We start from the raw sequence: 20,649 nt of genomic DNA, 5'->3' as shown, positions 1-20,649 counted from the left end.
AGCGGCAGCAAAGGAAAGACCAGCCTTGCTTTGTGCAAGGCCTTTTATAGGCCTTGAGCTATTGCAAGTCCTTCATTCATTCATATTGTTGTTGGCAACCTTCAGTCTCGAGAGACTATGGTATCGCGCTCTGAAAGGTGGTTTTTGAACATCGCCTAGTGTGGCTGAAAAGGCCAATTCGGGAGTAACAATCCCTTCCACAACGGGAGCAAGTGCAGTCTGTCCCTGTTCTGTTTCCCTGGCTATGGGCCTTCCTTCTTTGCCTCTTAGCCTCAGACTGTTGGCCAAGTGTTTCTTCAAACTGGGAAAGGCCATGCTGCACTGCCTGCCTCCAAGCGGGCTGCTCAGAGGCCAGGGTTTCCCACCTGTTGAGGTCCACTCCTAAGGCCTCAGATCCCTCTTGCAGATGTCCTTGTATTGCAGCTGTGGTCTACCTGTAGGGCGCTTTCCTTGCACGAGTTCTCCATAGAGGAGATCCTTTGGGATCCGGCCATCATCCATTCTCACGACATGACCGAGCCAATGCAGGCGTCTCTGTTTCAGCAGTGCATACATGCTAGGGATTCCAGCACATTCCAGGACTGTGTTGTTTGGAACTTTGTCCTGCCAGGTGATGCCGAGAATACGTCGGAGGCAGCGCATGTGGAATGCATTCAGTTTCCTCTCCTGTTGTGAGCGAAGAGTCCATGACTCGCTGCAGTACAGAAGTGTACTCAGGACGCAAGCTCTGTAGACCTGGATCTTGGTATGTTCCGTCAGTTTCTTGTTGGACCAGACTCTCTTTGTGAGTCTGGAAAACGTGGTAGCTGCTTTACCGATGCGTTTGTTTAGTTTGGTATCGAGAGAAAGAGTGTCAGAGATTGTTGAGCCAAGGTACACAAAGTCATGGACAACCTCCAGTTCATGCACAGAGATTGTAATGCAGGGAGGTGAGTCCACATCCTGAACCATGACCTGTGTTTTCTTCAGGCTGATTGTCAGTCCAAAATCTTGGCAGGCCTTGCTAAAACGATCCATGAGCTGCTGGAGATCTTTGGCAGAGTGGGTAGTGACAGCTGCATTGTCGGCAAAGAGGAAGTCACGCAGACATTTCAGCTGGACTTTGGACTTTGCTCTCAGTCTGGAGAGGTTGAAGAGCTTTCCGTCTGATCTGGTCCGGAGATAGATGCCTTCTGTTGCGGTTCCAAAGGCATGCTTCAGCAGGACAGCGAAGAAAATCCCAAACAAGGTTGGTGCAAGAACACAGCCCTGCTTCACGCCACTTCGGATGTCAAAGGGGTCTGATGTGGAGTCATTGAAGACAACAGTGCCATTCATGTCCTTGTGGAAGGATCTGATGATGCTGAGGAGCCTGGGTGGACATCCAATCTTGGGGAGAATCTTGAAGAGGCCATCCCTGCTGACCAGGTCGAAAGCCTTTGTGAGATCTATGAAGGCTATAAAGAGTGGCTGTCGCTGTTCCCTGCATTTCTCCTGCAGTTGTCTAAGGGAGAATACCATATCAGTGGTGGACCTGTTGGCTCGGAATCCGCACTGTGATTCTGGATAAACGCTCTCTGCAAGTACCTGGAGCCTCTTTAGTGCAACTCGGGCAAACAACTTTCCTGCAACGCTAAGGAGAGAGATGCCACGGTAGTTGTTGCAGTCACCCCTGTCGCCCTTGTTCTTGTACAGCGTGATGATGTTTGCATCCCTCATGTCTTGAGGTACTCCACCTTCTCTCCAGCAGAGACAGAGGATTTCATGCAGCTCAGTGACGATGGTCTCTTTGCAGAACTTTAGGACTTCAGCAGGGATGCTGTCTTTTCCAGGTGCCTTGCCAAAGGCAAGGGAGTCCAGGGCCACATGAAGTTCTTCTAGGGTTGGTTCACTGTCAATCTCCTCCAGCACAGGCAGGCACTCAATGTTGTTCAGCGCTTCTTTGGTGACTACATTTTCTCTGGAATATAGCTCAGAATAGTGCTGCACCCAGCGTTCCATCTGCTGCGTCCGATCCTGGATGACCTCGCCTGTGGCAGACTTCAGAGGGGCAATTTTCTTCTGTGTTGGACCTAGGGCCTGCTTGATACCATCATACATTCCCTTGATGTTGCCCGTGTCAGCTGCTATCTGTATCTCGGAACAGAGCTGGAGCCAGTAGTCGTTAGCACATCTCCTGGCAGTCTGCTGGACTTTGCTGCGAGCAGCTCGGAGGACCTGCAGGTTGCGCTCATTCATATAAGTTCATCTTTAATATAGTCATTTATGTAAACTTATGTAAATTTATTCAAATTTTAAATGTAAATTAATTCTTTTTTCCCCTGGCCCCCTAAACAGTGTCAGAGAGATGATGTGGCCCTCCTGCCAAAAACTTTGGACACCCCTGTTCTAGAACATGCACTAAGCTGGTTGGTATAGTACTGTACTGTACTGGCACTTGTGTAACATGGTGTGAGTCTACAGGAGATGTTGGTATCGTTAGGGAGGGTAGAGAAAATGAGGGTAGGAGGCATTGGCATTTATTATTCTGTTCTTAGTGTTAATTCTTTTCACATTGTAAAAGATATTTGTGATGTTGCATCTTCTTATTTCATTGTGTATTTGATTCTTCCTGTTTTGCACAGAGAGGAAAGCAATACTGCAGTTTTAGGTACTCTTTCAACTACTATTCAGAATTTATTGTTTATATTTGCTTATATTGGCTGGTCTTGAAATCTAATCTTAGCTCTGCCATTTATGTCTGACCTTTTTTGCATATGATGGTCTAGCTTTTCAGGCTTCTCTTCTCTCCTTGCCAATATGCATGGAAATCTATTTGTTAGCCTAGTAATCAGAGATAGTGTCATGAAACAGACGAGACAGGCTGGTCTTGAATGTCCTTATGAAGCCATGTAAAGCAATTGTTCTGGAGCAGAAAGCCTTAACCTGAGCTCTCTCTTGACTGAGGCAAAAGGAAAAGTAACGCAAGATGAAGCTTCACAACCCATCTGTTTTTTCCTGAACCTCTATATTGGTTTTATTTAATTTTGGAAGCACGTTTGTCCCATCCTTTATGCATAAATAGATTTAACCCTTGATAAAGAGCTTGCTTTTGCACTTTACATTTTAAATGGGGGGAGGGGGGAATGATAGGATTTCTCTTGGCAACCCCTGTTCGTTGGCAATAGTGAGATAATGTCTCTTTGATACTTCAGATTTAATCTCTTTCTCCATGTGATATGAGCTCCTCCTGACCCCATTTAATTTAGTTAGGTTCCAGAGAACACATTGGGTATGTGTGCTGTTCGTTTAAGAAAAGATTAAAATGACCTTTTAAGCAACATTACATTAATTAGGGCATCTTAATATTTGCTTCCATTTTGTTGGAATCAGTTAGATGCTGTGTCTAATAGACGTAGTTATACCTAGGTCTATTATCTATGGAGAACTCGTGCAAGGAAAGCGCCCTACAGGTAGACCACAGCTGCGATACAAGGACATCTGCAAGAGGGATTTGAAGGCCTTAGGGATGGACCTCAACAAGTGGGAAACCCTGGCCTCTGAGCGGCCCGCTTGGAGGCAGGCTGTGCAGCATGGCCTTTCCCAGTTTGAAGAGACACTTTGCCAACAGTCTGAGGCTAAGAGGCAAAGAAGGAAGGCCCATAGCCAGGGAGACAGACCAGGGACAGACTGCACTTGCTCCCGGTGTGGAAGGGATTGTCACTCCCGGATTGGCCTTTTCAGCCACACTAGACGCTGTGCCAGAACCACCTTTCAGAGCGCGATACCATAGTCTTTCGAGACTGAAGGTTGCCAATACAAATACAAATTATGCACACAAACCTTTTAAAAGCTACATTTGCTAATGGCAATATGTTCCTTAAGTTACTCCTGCATCACATAAAATGCATCTTTTTAAATTCTGTTTATTCTAATGCTACTGCCAGTCAGTTTCAGAGGATAACAAGAATTGCATGTTTCATGTGAGGTGATAATTTTTCTCTCTGAATTCTTTTTCCGTAAACCACTGCAGAATTCAGGAGTCCTTTGAGTGATAGCTGGGTTGTACTATAGCACAGAAGATTGATGTATTTTATAATACCCTCCCCTTTCTAGACCCTTAGCTTGTGTACAGTATATTCACAGGCACATCTGAAACATTTTAAGTTTGGGAGGCAGGACATCTGTGTATTGGTGAGCAAATAACATGCAAGCATAAAAGTGCAGATCATAGCCAAGGCTCATATTTGACCCTCAGGACTGTGAGATCTGTGAGTTTCCATGCCATGTTGTTTGTGAGAATAAATGCCTGTGTTAGGTCTTTTACTGTGTCTGTACAAAACACCTCATTGTAACTTCTGAGGAAAGGAGGTGGTGTTCAACCAACAAAAAGGGAGATCAGTTTTCCTTCTGTATCTTTTTAAGGGAGGAAAAATGTTTTGGTAGACCAGTTAGGCAAAGAGGTTCTGCAGTGTGACTTATTGGAAGCAACTGAAACTTTCTTTGGAGACCTGGCATCTCTCCCAATCTGGCTGCAGCCCAAATTCGTAAGCTGGAACTCATGAGCTACCAAACCATATCCATGCATCACTATTAGGACTAATATAACCTCAAATTTATTCTGGCATGCTGTAATTTAAAATCCTGGAATTTCAAGAGGCTTCTTGAAAGCATCCTGAAATAGGTGATTTAATCACTTGGTTACTGAAGCACCAAAAATAGATCGAATGTAAGCAATAGCCTAGGCAGGTAGTAGAGCATTCAAATATCATCCCTTTGAGGGGAGGAGGGAAGCTCTACAATTTTCTTCCTTTTCTCTTGATAGAATAATTGTTAATAATGAGCTATTAGCTCATGGTGCTGGTAATGAGATTTCTTTTTAACCTCATTGCTGGATTCTATTCTGCCTGAATTGCTACCAAATGAAAGAGAATTGATTTGAATTTGCCCCCAGTAAAGGTCAGGCTGAGCCTGCTATAACTGTGTCCCTTGCTGAAATGAAGACTTCTTGTGCCTGAGATAAAGCATCACAGCAAGATCCCTGCTGAATCAGTCTGAAGATCTATCCAACAATGGCCAGTCAGCTAATTCAGGGAAGTCCTCAAGCAGGGTGTGTAGCCAGAAGCCATTCCCTACTTGCCCCTCATCAAGTGGTTTTCATGAAATATTAAATGTTCATTTACAAAAGCAAAGAATTTCAGTTACCTACCAGATTCCTCTCTCTCTCTCTCTCTCTCTCTCTCTCTCTCTCTCTCTCTCTCTCTCTCTCTCTCTCTGTGTGTGTGTGTGTGTGTATTCTTCATTGCTTCTCCAAACACACAACTTCAAATGTTCGTTTTATATTACCTTGTTTCTACTAATTGAGTACTAAACTTGTTTATTTTGTTTACTTTTGAACAAATTTTGTCCCTGAGATTACCAAGATAAATAATTATTAGGAAAGCAAAATATGACATTCTGAAACCTTTTGAGAGAGAGTACTAGAAATGTTACAGGGGTGTCAAACTTGTCTCATATCAAGGGCCAAATAGCATTCATGATGCCTGATGAGGGCTGGAAGTGATGTCATTAAACAGGTCATAACCAAAAATAAGCACTTTTTCTTACTTAGGAACTCATTAGCTGCAAACAACAGAAAAGAAAATACACAAACCTTGATCATATTTCAAGATATGGGAGAGCCCAATTTTCATGTGGGCTTCCCATTCAGCAGTAACACCATAGCACTGCTCAGCAGGTGAGAGCCTGAGGGCCAGTTAAAAAGCTTCCGGCCCCTGGGTCTTATGTTTGACATCCCTGTGTTACACAGTTATAAATTAATTGGGCTACTAAGCTTTTATTCAGCATTTTTAGTCATTGGTTACTTTGATGTCATCTTTGTGTCCCTTTTATGCTCCAGTTTCTGACCAGTTATAGCTGCCTCTGCATCATGGCCCCTTCCCTTGAATTTTTCCTATCAGTATTAAAATCTCTGTTTCTTACCCCTTCTGCTTATGAAGGTACCATGTCATAAACTTGTTCTAGGATCAAAGTTACCTTTTTTTTCTTAAGCAGCAAGAACAAGAAAATATCATGGTGTGGATGCTTTGATAATAACATTTGTGCACACTGTATATGCTGAAAATCTTTTGGATAAATTATTCCTGTTTCCTCTATTTTGTGTGAAGCTTTCTCGTTGGTACACTAAGAAAAACCCATTTGAATTCTGTCATGGTTGAGAACTCAGGAATATAACTAGGAGATCTGAGAGATTTTCATTCCAGAAATGCATCAACAGAGATGGATGGTGGCATTTTATTGCTGAGGATGTCTGGGAAGTCTAATCTCTTTTGACTAGGGAACTATTTCAACTGGTGCTTTTGCCACTAGGGAAGAGCAAAGTGTGTTATGAGACAGATTGATATGGCTTTACATTGAATATTTTTGTCAACTCTCTTGGGGATGTACTATAAGTAGTATTCAGAACTATATCTCAATGCAGTCATTTTAGAATCTTGAGACCAAATCCTAACCAACTTTCTCATACTGACAGATCGATGCCAGTGGGATACTACTGTATCCTGCCTGTAGTTGGCTGGCAGTCACAGAGGCCTCCTCAAAGTAAGGGAATGTTTGTTCCTTTACCTTAGAGCTGCATTGCCCTTACCTCAGTGCTAGAAAGTAGGTTAGGATTGTGCCCTTAGTTTACTAGCACAGTCATGCTTTCCTAGAAAAGAGATCCTGTTTATGGGATAACTAAAATTCTTGAAGAAGACTAACCTTGCTTAGTGTCACTCCCATATGTCAATTCCTGTTGTATTAATGCTTGACTCGTGTGAGGCAAATATATCTATTTCAAAAGTAAATGAAAAGAATATGCAGAGTGAGGATTAGGAGTTTGGGGGAGTCTGTGTCTTTGAGATTGTTAGTACAATGAATGTATTATGTCATTGCTACTGGGACAGGTTTCTTGTCTCCTTACAGGTCCTGCTATCCCAGTAATTTCCATTATGTGAGAGCAAAGTGTTGCTTTGGAAAGCTCTCTTTGTGTGTGTGTGTGTGTGTGTGTGTGTGTGTGTGTGTGGCAGAAAAATACGTATGTTAAAGCCTCACAGGAGATGAGGCTAGTCTGCCATAAACCTGAAACTCTTTGGTTGTACTAACTCTTTTCAGAGCCAGTTGAAGCTCCCATAACCTATTGTCTTTTAATTGTAAATCTCTGAACTCCCTCTCCTTTCTTCTCTGTCTAGACTGTCTAATGGAGATGGTAACTTCTTTGGACAGGGCTGTGTTATGTCTGTGTATCACAGAATGCCTCAAGTGCTCTATTGGCAGCATGTAAACACTACTACAGCATTTAAATTCTACTACTAGAAAAGGACTCATGATAGGCGAAGTTGCTCTTTCCTTCCTGTTTGACCCCTCCAGCTGTTTGACAACTTGCATCTCACTTGTCTTGCTTTAAAACTTGTAATGGATGACTTGGGTGTGAAAAATACATGGCAGAGGCGATGAAAGAGCTGACATGACACTTTTAAACTTTATTGTAGCAACGTGCTTTTGACTCAGATGTGAGAATTTTGGTAAACATGGCAAAGTCCCAAAGAGAGAGTAAGTTTTAAAAAACAAAAGCAAAGGGGGAGTAGTTTTTATTTTTCTTTCTGCTTCACTTAAGAAGCGAAGATGAGACACTTTCCAGTGTAAGGGGATATGTGTGTTTACATGCGCATGCTCTTTGTATTAAATGACCCTGATCCATCTTAATTCAAGGGCAAGAAGCGGATACTGAACTTTAATGTGAAAGTTAAAACTGATGTCTGAAAAATAAATCTTCCCCCATGGTTAGCTTGCCATGTGTCTTGAAATTGGGAATATTCAGCCTTGGTCTTAATGTATTTTTAAGCAAGAGCATGAGCGTACTACTTTCCCCCCTCTTCTCAGTGGTTTTTTTCATCATATAAATAAGCAGCCTTGTTTTGATTGTTATGAGCCTTCTGTTCTAATAGGATTGCAACAGCAGTTGGTAGATAAATGTAGCAGAGGCGAATGAGCCCAATAAAATGTTTGCATTTTTAAAATTCTTAGTAGGAAATATGCCTGTAATTTTGTTTCTTCCATGCTGGATAATTATAGATTCATTTTTATGAGCCTATTTTTGTTTAGTTCCTCGATAATAAATGTAGAATCTGTTTGGTGTGAACGTGTTGATTGTGGGTGGAAGAGGCAGAGGGGTAAACGGTATGGGAGATGACATGAGACCTTGGTGACCAAGATGATCATAAGCTAGACAGTTGCCTACAGTGTTGAAGAGTTTTTTTTTCTGCACACTATTCACTAGGTGTTTTCTAATCCATACACCTTCACTGCTTGTTTCTGTTAATTGTAAACATTTGTTGTTTCTGGCTATGCTTTCGTGGATGTATGCAGCATGTGCGCATGGGGGAAATCTCTTGGGTTCGGGGACTGAGTGCATTGGCCAATGGCAGAATTCCGTGGAATAGCGTACACTATAAAGGAACAACAATCCAAAGCTTCTAGAGTGGAGATAATAATGCAGTAATCAGGAGGGGAAATCCAAAAACAAAAAGCAATGCAGTATTTCGATCACATCTAAGGCCAAGTTGTGTAAGTAAGTGGTTTCTTGGTTGAAGAAAGGCAGCAGGAAATCCTTACAAGGGAAAGGATTGTGTGTGTAATGGTCCAAGGAAGGAGAGCAGGGTGTAGGGCTGCGAAACTCTCCGGGAGTTTGAAACCCGCAGTAAGTCTTTGTGGGGACAGGGGGGAGGCAGCAGGGGCAGGGGGAAGGCAGCGATGTGATCCCCAGGGTTGCATCGCTCAGGGGGCTGCAGGGACTGGGATGGACCCTCCAGTTCCTGCAGCAGCCGTTCCTGTGTGCGGGGAGCCCTGCACAAACTCCTGCAGGGTGTCCCAGGTCAGGGAAAGGGAGAGTGGGGCGATCTGCTCTGCCTCCGCAAAAGCATAAGTGGAGCGCAATCGCCCCACTCTCCCTTTTCCTGACCTGGGGAGCCCTGCAGGTGCTTGCACAGGGCTCCCCGCACACAGGGACGGCTGCTGCAGGGACTGGAAGGTGCACCCCAGTCCCTGCAGCCCCGTCAGAAGGGAAAGCGGAGCTATCGTGCTCCGCTTCCGGTTTGGCGGAGCAGGGGGTGATCGCTCCGCTTTCACTTTTCCTGACCTGGGGAGCCCTACCGAAGGTTGCGCAGGGCTCCCCGCACCCCCGGGAGACTGCAGGAGGCTTGGGCAAGTGCACCCAAGCCCCTGCAGCCCCCCCTTAGCGGCGCGATCCTGTGGATCGCGCCGCTGCCTTCCCCCTGTCTCCTGGCTGCCCACGCCCCTTAAGGGGGCAGAGGCCAGGACTCACAGGCCGGAGCGTTGCGACGCCCCAGTTTCAATACCACTTTTGTAGGGAAATCAGAAGGGTTATCCAGGGGGAATTGAGACTTAAACAACTGGGGATTTTGTGGTAGTAGGGGTGGGGGAGAAAAGAGAGGAACCAGGAGCAGAGAAAATATCTAGCAGGAAAGTACCTAGGTTCCAGCTGCAGTGAAAAACTGTGGCACAGTTCCCTGTAGCCTGAACTAGGACTACAAACAAGGAGCGAGTCCTTTGGCACGCTGTGAAATTACTTCACACACTTGGGGTGGGAGTGCTCTCCCATTGCCTGCTTGTTCCTGTGATGCCCCCAGCCTCTGAGATCAGTTAGAAGTTGGGGGCCTTCCTTTTTTTCTGAGTTTTTGACAGAATTGCTAAGGGAAATCATACATTGGAAGCCTGGGGCTTTCTTCCTGTAAACCAGTAGTTCTCAAACTCCCAGGGAGTTCGAGCCCCGCTGTAAGTCTTGCAGGGGAGGGGGAAGGCAGCGATGTGATCACCAGAATCGTGTCGCTTTGCAGGGGTTCAGGGGCTTGCTGAAATTCACTACAGCCTGCAGCAGCCTCCTGGGGGTGCAGGGAACCCTACGCCAGCCTCTGCAGGGCTCCCCAACATGCAGAAACAGGCAAAATAATGATTGCAACCCGGTTTCACAATCACAAACTGGAAGTGGGTCGTGATCATTATTTTTGCTTTAAAATACTTAGTATTTAAAATACTAAGATTTTAAATATTTTGGCCTGTATGGGTGTCACCCCGTGTGCTTGTTACCTGGTGCAGCCCACACACCCCTAGCGATGCCACTGAGTCTAGGTCTCCCCATCCCTAATCTGACGCTTTGACCACTACACCATAACTGGCTGTCAGACCGGTAGCATGATGAATAAGGACTGCTGTGAACACATTATACAGAAATGCTTTATTACTGTCTGATTTTCAAAGAACTGCACAATTTGTTTGGTTTGCTGAAAAAAATACGCAAACCATTTTTTTAAATGGAGGGGGTTTTCAAAGACAGATTGTGATATGGTTTTAGAGTGGTGTGGTGGTTTGTTCAGAGGATGAAGTAAAACTTCCTACTGGCTGTGCTCAAGTCCTTGTCACTCTTAGTGTTCCATCTAGTACTGCTATTTGGCTAAATGAGTCTGAACTTGAATTCAGAGATCAGTGCTCCGACAAGGGTGCAACCTGTATATCTCTGTCCTGTTAGTATTAGGTTCCCATGCTCAGTAAGCCACCCTTGAGAGCTGTTTCTGAGATTTCTTCCTGTGACTATTTCAAGAGCAGATTTAGGCTGTAGAGAATGAAGCCAATGAAATGTGATCTTTGCATATTTTGTTGTCATAAAGAGGGAGATTTCTCTCTCCCATACAGAACTGTTTTTGTTTTTAGCATGCTTTACTGCACAGATAATGCCAGCAGTGTCTCTTGGCTTAAGCTCAGCCATTTTGTGAGGGCTGACGACATTTCTAATGTTGCCAATGAAGCAACATGAAATAATTTTTCTGGGAATGTCGTGTACCAGATTAAGCTGCAGCATCCTGCTGTTGGAGACGTTTTCTCTTCCAGGATTCTTGTTTTCTAACCAAACACACCAATTTCCTTTGGCTGTTTCCATTAACTCTGATTCAACAGATAAGGGCGCAATCCTAACCCCTTATGTCAATGCTTTCCAGCACTGACATAAGGGCAATGCAGCTCTGAGGTAAGGGAACAAACATTCCCTTACTTTGAGGAGGCCTCCGTGAGTGACACCCAACTGCAGGATGCAGCACACGTCCCATTGGCACCGCTATGCCAGTGCTGAAAAGCACTGACATAAGGGGTTAGGATTGCGCCCTAATGTGGAGTAACTTTTCTAATCCGTTTCTGGTCACCTGTATTAACCCTCTGACCCCTGCTAATTGAATCTTCTATGTGAGGAGCAGCATCTGAATGATTTAGAATGATCGTAGCCGAAATAAATGTCTCCCAATATTTCAAATTTGCTCAGGTTGTGTGTTGCTCCTTGTTGTCAGTAAGCAATTGGAAGTTGATTTGTATCTTTCAGCCTAAACAGATGACTTAGGGTTCAGCACCAAAACTTTAGACCTCTGTATGTGGGGATGAAAGGCAGGATACAAATTTTTAAATGAGTGAATAAGTTGTGGGGAGAGTTAGGGGTGAGGGAGCTATTCACAATTTATAATGGTTATATGTGTGGTTTGGGGGTGTTAAGTGGAGCGTCACAATCTGAGGAGTCTCAGATGTCATTGCATTAATTTGCATTGTGTTGGATGATGCATTCCAATTGTTTTGAAAAGGCTGAACTGCCCAGGAGCTGGTATAGTATAATCAAAACTCTTCCTGGTGAACTGTTGCTTCAGATGAAATTTCAGTATGAGCTCTCTTGCATGATTTGTAGCTTAGACTTCTTCTTCCTCCTTATTTCTGAGAGGGAAAGGGCAGGCTGAACTTGCTCGGTGGATAGGAAAAGGCACTCTACATATGCTCAGAGGCACGTTAGTATATTCCCAATGGGTAGTAGAAATCATTATTGTCTACCAAGTGTGGTAGACGTTGGGCTCTAAGACTTGGTTATGTTTGCATGTGTCCTAATGCATCTTACTAGATGTATACTGATATTGGTGTGTTCTTGGTCCAAGAACCAAGCCCAAAGTGCTCACAGATATTTTCTGATATATTTTTTAATTTGCACATGTTTGCAAAGGCAGGTTGTGTGTGTGTGTGTGTGTGTGTGTGTGTGTGTGTGTGTGTGTGTGTGTGTGTGTGTGTGTGTGTGTGTGTTCACTCCATTTCATGGGACGGGATTGGACTGATACAGGTACTGCTGGTGGTTTATCTGTTTATTCAGTAAGGTAGCTGAAGAATGTAAGGACAAGGAGAAATGACCTTCTGTAGTTGTACTTAAAAAATAAAAGAACACTTCTACAATAAAGACCTATTTTCTTCAGTGCAATTTTCTAATTGTTGGCTTCATAGAACTGGAAACATCGTCTTGATTAAACAGTGTTTAAAAAAGGACAGCAAATATGTGATTAGTATGAATTCCACCAGTCAGAATACATTATGTAAACTAAGACAGTAGAAGATTGTTATTCATCTCTAACCTTTTGAGGGTTGGTTTTGTGTGTGGCATTTTAAATGACCTTTACTCATCAAGCATCTCATTATTGTTTCCAGTAGTTTAACACATATACGTTTTGTTATTTGCTCTCTGTGGACCCAGGTGTTAACAGTGCTGGCGTGTCCCCAGTACTATGGGACTTGGCTCCCTTTAATTATTACTTTGCCATACGCCTATATAAATATTTTGCTCTCAGTGCAAAAATGATAGCATTCCTGTCGGCCTAGAGATGAGGAAGTGCACTCTCCCATGTTTGGACCTACGGATGATGTATCCTAGGAGTGTAACGGAGGGCCTTGTTGGCTCCTCTGGTTCTCTCAGTACTATGCTTTGATTCATTGACCATAGCACCAATTTTACTTGTTCCATTGTCTAGGATGGAAATCGGAGGTACTGTGCCTTGGTGGCTCAATGTGTGTTTGACTAGTTGGCTTCAGAAGATATTGCTGGGTGACTACTGTTCAGCTCCACGGCATTTATGCAACACTGAAGATTTGGAGTGAAACATTGTCAGTATGGTGATGATGCATAGTTCTGCTAATCCCCTTTCCATCCATTTCAGATGAGGCTAAAGAAGACCTGAGCATGTTTTTGCAATTGTTAATGAGTTAAGTGAGAGTCAGTAAAGTGGAATTCAGTTCAAATAATGGCATGATAATGTCGATCAGGGAAGTAGGAATCATCCTTTTCTAGATGGGGTTCCATTCCCTGTGAAGAACCAGATTCACAGCTTGGGAGTTCTATTAGATTCAGCCTTATGAATTGATGTATGGGTATATTCTGTGGCTCAAATCACTTTTTAATCTGCTTTAATTGATCTACCAGCTGTGGCCATTCATGGAAAAATGATTTCTGACCATTTTTATGTGTACCTGAGAACATCCACATTCAAGGCTCTGTTCAGTACGGAATGCAGTGGGTTGGCCACACCTGGTCATAATAACAGAGAACCTGTCTCAGTACTGGAAGAAGTATTTCAGCTACCAATTTGTTTCCAGACCCAATTCAAAGTGCTGATTTTAATCAGTAAAGCCCTAAATTGCTTGAGGTCACGATACCTGAATGAATGTTTTCTCCCATAGGAGCTTGCTTAATCTTTAAGAAGAACTTCAGAGGACCTGCTTAGAGTGCCTCCATGGGCCAAATCCAAACCTTGTAAACATAAGCTTCAGAATACCCTTTCAATCCATGTCAAATAACTTTTAGCTTCTATAGATAACAATAGGTAAATTGTTAATAATTTTCTGGATACTTTCCAAGTGTTCAAATATCCTAATTCAGGGGGTTCTCAAAGTGGTGGGTTGTGACTCACAAGCCTGTGAAGCCCTTCTCTGGCCTCTTAAGGGTTGAGGGAGGGGAGAACGCAGTGATGTGATCCCCAGGATAATGCTGCTGCCAGGGACAAGGGTTTTTTTTTAAAGAAACCTTAAGGTCAGCGCTGGCCTCTGAGGTAATGTGGGGAACCCTGTGGAGCCCTCAGCAGGGTTCCACAAGTCTCCAAGACAGTAAAAATCATGATCAGAACCCACTTCCAGTTTTCAGTTGTGAAACTGGAAGTGGGTTCCGATCACAATTTTTACTGTTTTTGAGACTTGGGGAGCCCTGCAAAGGGCTCCCTGGGGCTCCCTGCACCAGTCTGGCACTGACCTTGAGTAGGTTTAACCCCCCCATGTGTCCCTGGCAGCAGCGTATCCTAGGGATCACGTCACTGTCTTCCCTTCTCCCCCACAAAAATTTACTTTAGTTCTCAAACTCTCTGAGAGTTTGAGTACTAGTGTCCTAGCTGATCCCTTGGAATATATTGTAGCTATACAATTTATAATGTAGAACACGATCTTGGAGTTGCGTTGGGCTTGTGTAAGCCCCCTGCGCTGGCCCAAGACTGTCATGAACATGCCATAAAGCACATACTTTTGATCTGACTAGGCCAGCTTGAGAACCTACGCTAGCTTCCATGTTCCGGATCCTGACCTGCTGGCCAAGGCAGACTGATGTGGGGGAGGGGGTGATGGGTGGGACAGGGTGGTGGGTGAGTGGAATGGTGGTTGGGAAGATACATTTTTGGGCATGGGAAGGGCAGTTTGGGAGATGAATTGGACCCAGGACGGGGCTGGGATCCGCCGCGGCAGCATAGGCCAAATCCTAACCCCCATTCCCACCCTAGTCAGCCTTACATAGTCTACTCAGATTTGTGCCAGTGAATTTGCTGGTACAGACCTGAGTAGCCGCATAGGGGTGACTGAGGTATGACATGTGTAAGGGGGAAATATCCCTTTATTCTGAGTTTTGCTCCAGCTAGCACCGACTTTGTGCTGGATACAGTGCAGGCCACTTGGCCTGCGTGTTCCAGATCAAATTAGGAAAAGGGCTGTTAGTCTGTTAATCAAAATAGAAGTTTGGATTTTATAAACAGTTTTCAGAAATGCTGCTGCTGTAGGTCTTCTTCTTTTGTCTATATTCATCTGGTTTCAGAATCAAGTTAACTTTTTTCTTTCACCAAGTATCTGAAATGTTTCGTTTCCTAGAAAATGCAAGAATAATTCTGTTACTTTTGGGACCAATTGGTTCCTGAAATGTACAAAATTCTGCACTGTTACCGTTCCAATCTGCTACTTTATTGGCTTTCATCTTTTTAATTGCTTTGCCAATGTGTTCGTAATTCATTTTCTCCCTGTGTTTGTGTGATAATGCTGAAATTTATTGTTTTCCAAGAAGATGCTGGAAATTCTTTGGATTAGAATTTAGTGCCCTAATGCTCACATTGAGGCTAATGCCTGTGCTAACTACAAAGCTGGAGGGGTAATGGTGGAGAAATTGTAGGTTCCAGCTGTGGTAATTACTATTGTATGTGCCCAGTCCTCAAATACACTATGCAGAAATGGAAGCAAGTACCGTGTAAAGCAGCGGTTTTCAACCACTGTGACGTGGCACTAGTGTGCCGTGAGGCTGCCTCAGGTGTGCCGTGGGTCCAAGGAGTCAGGCGGCGGCGGCAGCAGCAGCAGCAGTGGCGGTTTGGAGCCTCGCACAGCAGCAGGAGAGAAAGGGGCAGCCGCGCAAGGGTTTGAACGCTCCTGCTGTTGCTGGTGCCTGCCCCGCGCAGAGATTGGGCAGGCAGCTAGAGAAGCCTGGAAGAGCTCCCAGCGGGCGGAACGTGGAGGGAGTGAGGGTGAGCAGCGAGAGGAAGGAGGGAGTGAGAGTGAGCCTGAAGGTGGAAGCAGGTAGGAGCCAGAAGCAGCTAGCTGACAAGGATCCTGGAGAGACCCTTTTCCTTGTCTGCAATGCCCCAAAGTGACCCTGCCTGCGTTGCCTCCCCTGGCAAGGCTTTGACAGGAAGTGCACTGGGCCACAATCCTATCCACACTTACCTAGGAGTAAGCCCCATTGACTATAATGGGGCTTACTTCTGAGTAAACATACAGAGGCTTGGTCGCACTCTTTCTTGAATAAATGAGCAGGCAAGTGATGCTTTTCTTCCCCCCACCCCACCTCCTCCCCTCCTGCACACACATCCCCCATCATAATTGCAGTTAACCCCTCTCTTTCTGCCCCTCCCCTTCCTCTTCACCACCTTCCAAAATTCAGAAGGTGTCTCCCATTCCCTTTCTCTCTCTCTCTCCCCCCACCCCAGTGAATCCTGCACTTGTTTCAGCCACATCTCCTCACTGTCCCTCACAGCACATTTCTGTTTTTCCAGTGTGCTCAGTCTCATCTCTCTTTGCCACTTCCTGGCATATCAGAGCACATCAGTTGATAACAGTTAGAACAGACCTGCTTCAAAACCTTTCCAGAAACCACATACACCTCCCTCTCCAAGCTTCTGGGGAGTTTCTTTCATTGTCATGTAATGATCCAAGACTGCCATCCTAACCACACTTTCCTGAGAGTAAGCCCCATTGAACAAAATGGGACTTACTTCTTAGACCTGGTTAGACTTGTGCCCTTAGTTATATTAATTAAATTAATTGTAACATAATAATGTAATTAAAAAGTAGTAGTGTGCCTTGACAACTTTAGTGCCTTGTCAGTATGCTGTGAGCTGAAAAAGGTTGAAAATGGCTGCTGTAAAGATTATCCACTAAACCTCTTGGAACCTGCAATAACCAACTGTCCTATGAACATCTGGCTCAGGTCAGGGTTTGATGGTTGTTAACAGCACAGTTGTATTGTGATATTTCTATTTGTCCTCATTTTTATCTTGCTTTTCTTTGGAAATCTTAAAGTGACCAACAGTGAAATGCAAATAAATAGAGATGTTTAAAAACAAATTTTAAAAAACAACAACTTAGAACTTAAACTAACCAGAACTCCAGCAGCAGGTACAAACTGCTCCCAGGCAACTTTCACCTTCCAAAAGGCCTAGAGAAGCAAGTTTGGCTTGAGTGCCTTCTTACAGGTTAGAAGAAAAGGGGAACATCAAGATCCTCCTGAGATAAGAAGTTGCTCATTGCAGGGTGTGGGGTGTGTGTTTTGTCACAGAAGATCTTGTGCCATGTACACTGGTGATGATGTTATGAAGCCTGGCAACGGGATACAGGTCATGCCCTGTTATTCACTGGGGTTCTGTTCTGGAACCCCTTGTGGAGAAAAAGAAAAATCTGTGGATACTGTATCAGTGGAAAATTAGCTTTAAAGACCCAATTTCAGGTTTCTTACTCCTCTATTGTTGCCCCAGAATGCATTGGTATAGATACTATACAGCTTTCAGCCACTAGATAGGGTGAATAATGGAATGAAATTATAACAGTGTGAGGCTAGGAAATTGGATTTTTGTACTTTTTTTCCCTTGTTACGCATTTAAAGGTGGACCTTGGTATTAGTGGTAAGTCAAATCTGTGGATACCAAATCAATGGATACCAAGGTCCCATCTGTAGTTCTTTTAACAGTGTAATTCCTAGTGTCAGAGTCTCTGTCAGTCCTTTGCATACGATGATGTTTACAGCAGAGCAATTTATTCATTAGATTTCTACCCACCCTCTCTTGAAATGGTTTGAGACAGCTTGCAGGACAAAAATCATCATCAAATAAAAACAAGTCAACTTGGTATTGGGTTTTAATTTACCTAGGCAGTTAGATATCTTGAGTTGAAAAGGTGATTCTTGAAGACGACAATATAGAATTCATGAATTTTAAAGAAATGCATGAGGAAAACAATTGTTTTTTGTTTGTTTCTCTTCTAGGGTATCAGTGACCATTCCCCCACGTCACTAGCTTTGAGCTATGATTCCAGAGTGGTTAAAGAGAAGTATGAATCCCAGCCCATGCATCGTCTGGAGCATGAAAATGAGCTGTCCATCCGGATAGGTAGAACTGTGCTTCATTCAGGCAAGCATCCTGTCATATACCATCAATGGGCTAGTATTGATACATATTGCACTAAAATTATATTTTGAAAACCACACTCACTCGTGTGTGTGTGTTTAAAACAAAAATCAGTTTTAAAGAAGTCTCTTGTTTTCATTTGTGAAACTGGGAAGAAGTAGGGTTGCTTCTTGTTTCTCCAAATTACTTCCGTAGACCTTAATATTTGCATGATGTCATTACTTTGCAGATAGCTAGATTATCATCATGTAAATCAAGGACGGTTAACCTATATATGATATGGTGACCTGTTCCATTATTACCTATGTAGAAGAGAGAATTTCAGCATGTCTGTTTTTTAAAACTTCTGCAGTCCAACACGATAAACTGCGCCCGCTAACATTCCTTCACTTGTGCGCTGTGAAAGGTGCAGGTGCCCTAGCTATGAACAGGGTGGTTGTCCAAATTTAACTGAAGATGTTGTATCATAAGAGAACAGATTTTTTTTCAGCTGCTTAGCCATGTAGGGTCGAATTGGATTGCAGCTAAATTTATTATGTTTATGAGGAACTTTTATCTTTCTAAACGTGTAGTAGTTATGGTTTCAATTTTATTCCCTTTATTTTGAGCATTTGCTAAGGGAAAGTATAGGATCTGTGCAGTCTGATGATGCCCTTGACCTTAGCAAGGCAATAGTGCAGTTTTACCTTTAGGTTTTGAAGCAAATGTGAACTGTTACATAGTGACTAGCCATCAGTAAGATTTATTAACATAGTAAATCACCCCCCCCCCCACCTTCTAATTTAGGAAGCTACTACAAAAAGGTGAGGGGATTCTCCCCTTCCTGCTGGTCTGACAGGTACTTTTGTTTTGTTAATCCAAATAGATCTTCACAGGGTATTATTAGTTCTTTGTGTTGATTGTAATGGGGAATTTCAAAATCTATATTCCAGGTAAACCAAAGTTGTGGTTTTTTTTTTTGCAAATATATCCCCCCCCCCCCCCCGTGTGCCTGCTAACTTGGGTCTGAACCAAGTTGGGTACTTTATTCTCTTGCACTGTAAAGTGTCATATTTCTACCCCATGCAAAACTTGCAGATGTAATTTGGATTCTGGTATTTTCAAAAGTGTTTGAATTTGCGTACCCCATGAAGTCTTAAAAAATATAAAACGAAATTAAGCTCAAAGTGAAGCAGGCTGTTCAGGGAATGTTAGGAAGGCACTTTACCAGTCACTGGCTTTTGTTTTCAAAATAATATTTAAACATCAAGAGCATCTCAAGCATTGTGTTTTCTTCAGCAAGAAAGAAAAGTGTGTACTGTACCATGTAGGTTAATTCTCTTCTTGCAAAAAAAGAGCTTTGGCTACCTGGACCTTCAACACAGCCGCAATAGCTGTAAACCCCTTAAAAGAGATGTTTTCTTTTTTCACCACTACTTTTATAACAGAGAGAAGACTCTTTGGATTGGTTGCATTCTTTAGTTGAATCTCTTACAACTGAGACTAAAATTCTTTAATTTGATTAATATTACGATTCTCTAAATGTCCTTGGACAAAGAACAAGTAAAGGGGACGAGAGGACACAGAGTGCTCTTGCCTTCCAACCTCTCGTGAGTATGCTGAAATCATAAAGCACTTATCTTCCAAAAATAACAACTTTGAATTTAAATTACAGTTTAATTTAGGGCAAAGAGGAAATCTTCCCCCACCTCTTGTTTTACATTTTTGTGTGTGTCCTAATTTAAGTTGTAAATAGAAACTGTGGAAGTGGTTTGGAGAAATGGAAAAAAAAATCTCTATAATGGATTGTGGTTTTCTCCTTATCTGGAGAAAAGGTCTCTCTCTCTCTCTCTCTCTCTCTCTCTCTCAAGGTATGCATGCAAACAGTGCTTCTCCTTTCATCAGTGACATTTCTACTCCTTGCTTTCCTACTGGGAGAAACTCTTGTGTTTTTGCAAAATGAATCATGGCTGCTTGGGAGCATGAGGGCAAATAAAGGGCCAGCAGTGCCTATTAATTTGTTGCTTTTCTCCAAACTTTCAAAAACTTTCCAGCTGTTTTCCAGTGAGCATTCTGGAGTCATCTCATGCAGCTTTTTCCACAATCCTAACAACTTTTCTTGCTGATGTAGATACTGACAGTAATCACTCTTGGATCATTATCATTTTAAAATAGGACAGTGGTGTTGTCCTTACAGGTAATTTAGAGTCATTTAATGCCATTGGCATTAAAATTATCTGGGGGTAGGAAAGCAACTCTGTTACAGAGTTATGTTGCTTGATAAAATGTGAATTGGAGCTGAAGTCAGAGGGGATGGCTTGGTAGTGAGCAGGAGAGAGACCAGCAGTTCTGGTGATTTTTCAGTGACTAGACAATGACTTTGGTGCAGGCTCTCATAATAATTGCTAGTGGATGATTTCAACTGGATGGTGATAACTATACTTTGTAAGACGTACGGCAGACAAATCAATCTTACTTGCAGGAAAAAGGACCCTAAACGGATGAATTGTGCGTTAAAAAAAAATTGTAGTCTGAGGCTTGATTTTTTGGGGTTTTCACAAACTATCCCCAATGACTCTACTAATAAATGACCCTCGCCCAAACTCCTGCAGCACATTCACAGCACTCCAGTGTGCACAGTGGTTGAAAATGGCTGCTTTAGCAGGCTGTTCCTTGCCAATTCAGAAAACTTCATTTCTTTAGCAATAAACTTGAAGAATGATTTCTGCTCATCTTTTCATACTCAGGTATATACTGAATGAGATTTCAGTTCTTTCAGATACCTAGGAGTATTCCTTTTAAGATTGGTCTATGTTCTTTGATCACACTGGCTGATCTCAGGAAGGCTTTTTGATTTTTCATTCTAATAGCTTATACAACGATAGCTACAATA

At 43.2% G+C, this 20,649-nt stretch overlaps 1 protein-coding gene across 1 annotated transcript in view; it reads left to right on the top strand.

The window, feature by feature from the left end:
• The window catches only part of LOC136638827 (zinc transporter ZIP11-like), a 178,240-nt gene that overhangs the window by 112,203 nt on the left and 45,388 nt on the right, over positions 1 to 20,649 (top strand). Inside the window, exon 5 of the mRNA XM_066612854.1 lies at positions 17,636 to 17,780. Within this exon, the coding sequence (XP_066468951.1) occupies positions 17,636 to 17,780 (145 nt within the window). The remainder of the gene's footprint in view (positions 1 to 17,635; positions 17,781 to 20,649) is intronic.

Source organism: Tiliqua scincoides, chromosome 2 (genome assembly GCF_035046505.1).
Source record: "Tiliqua scincoides isolate rTilSci1 chromosome 2, rTilSci1.hap2, whole genome shotgun sequence".
Classification (NCBI taxonomy): domain Eukaryota; kingdom Metazoa; phylum Chordata; class Lepidosauria; order Squamata; family Scincidae; genus Tiliqua; species Tiliqua scincoides.
Note: the sequence above shows the minus strand (reverse complement) of the source record. Positions and strands in the feature narration are given on the sequence as shown.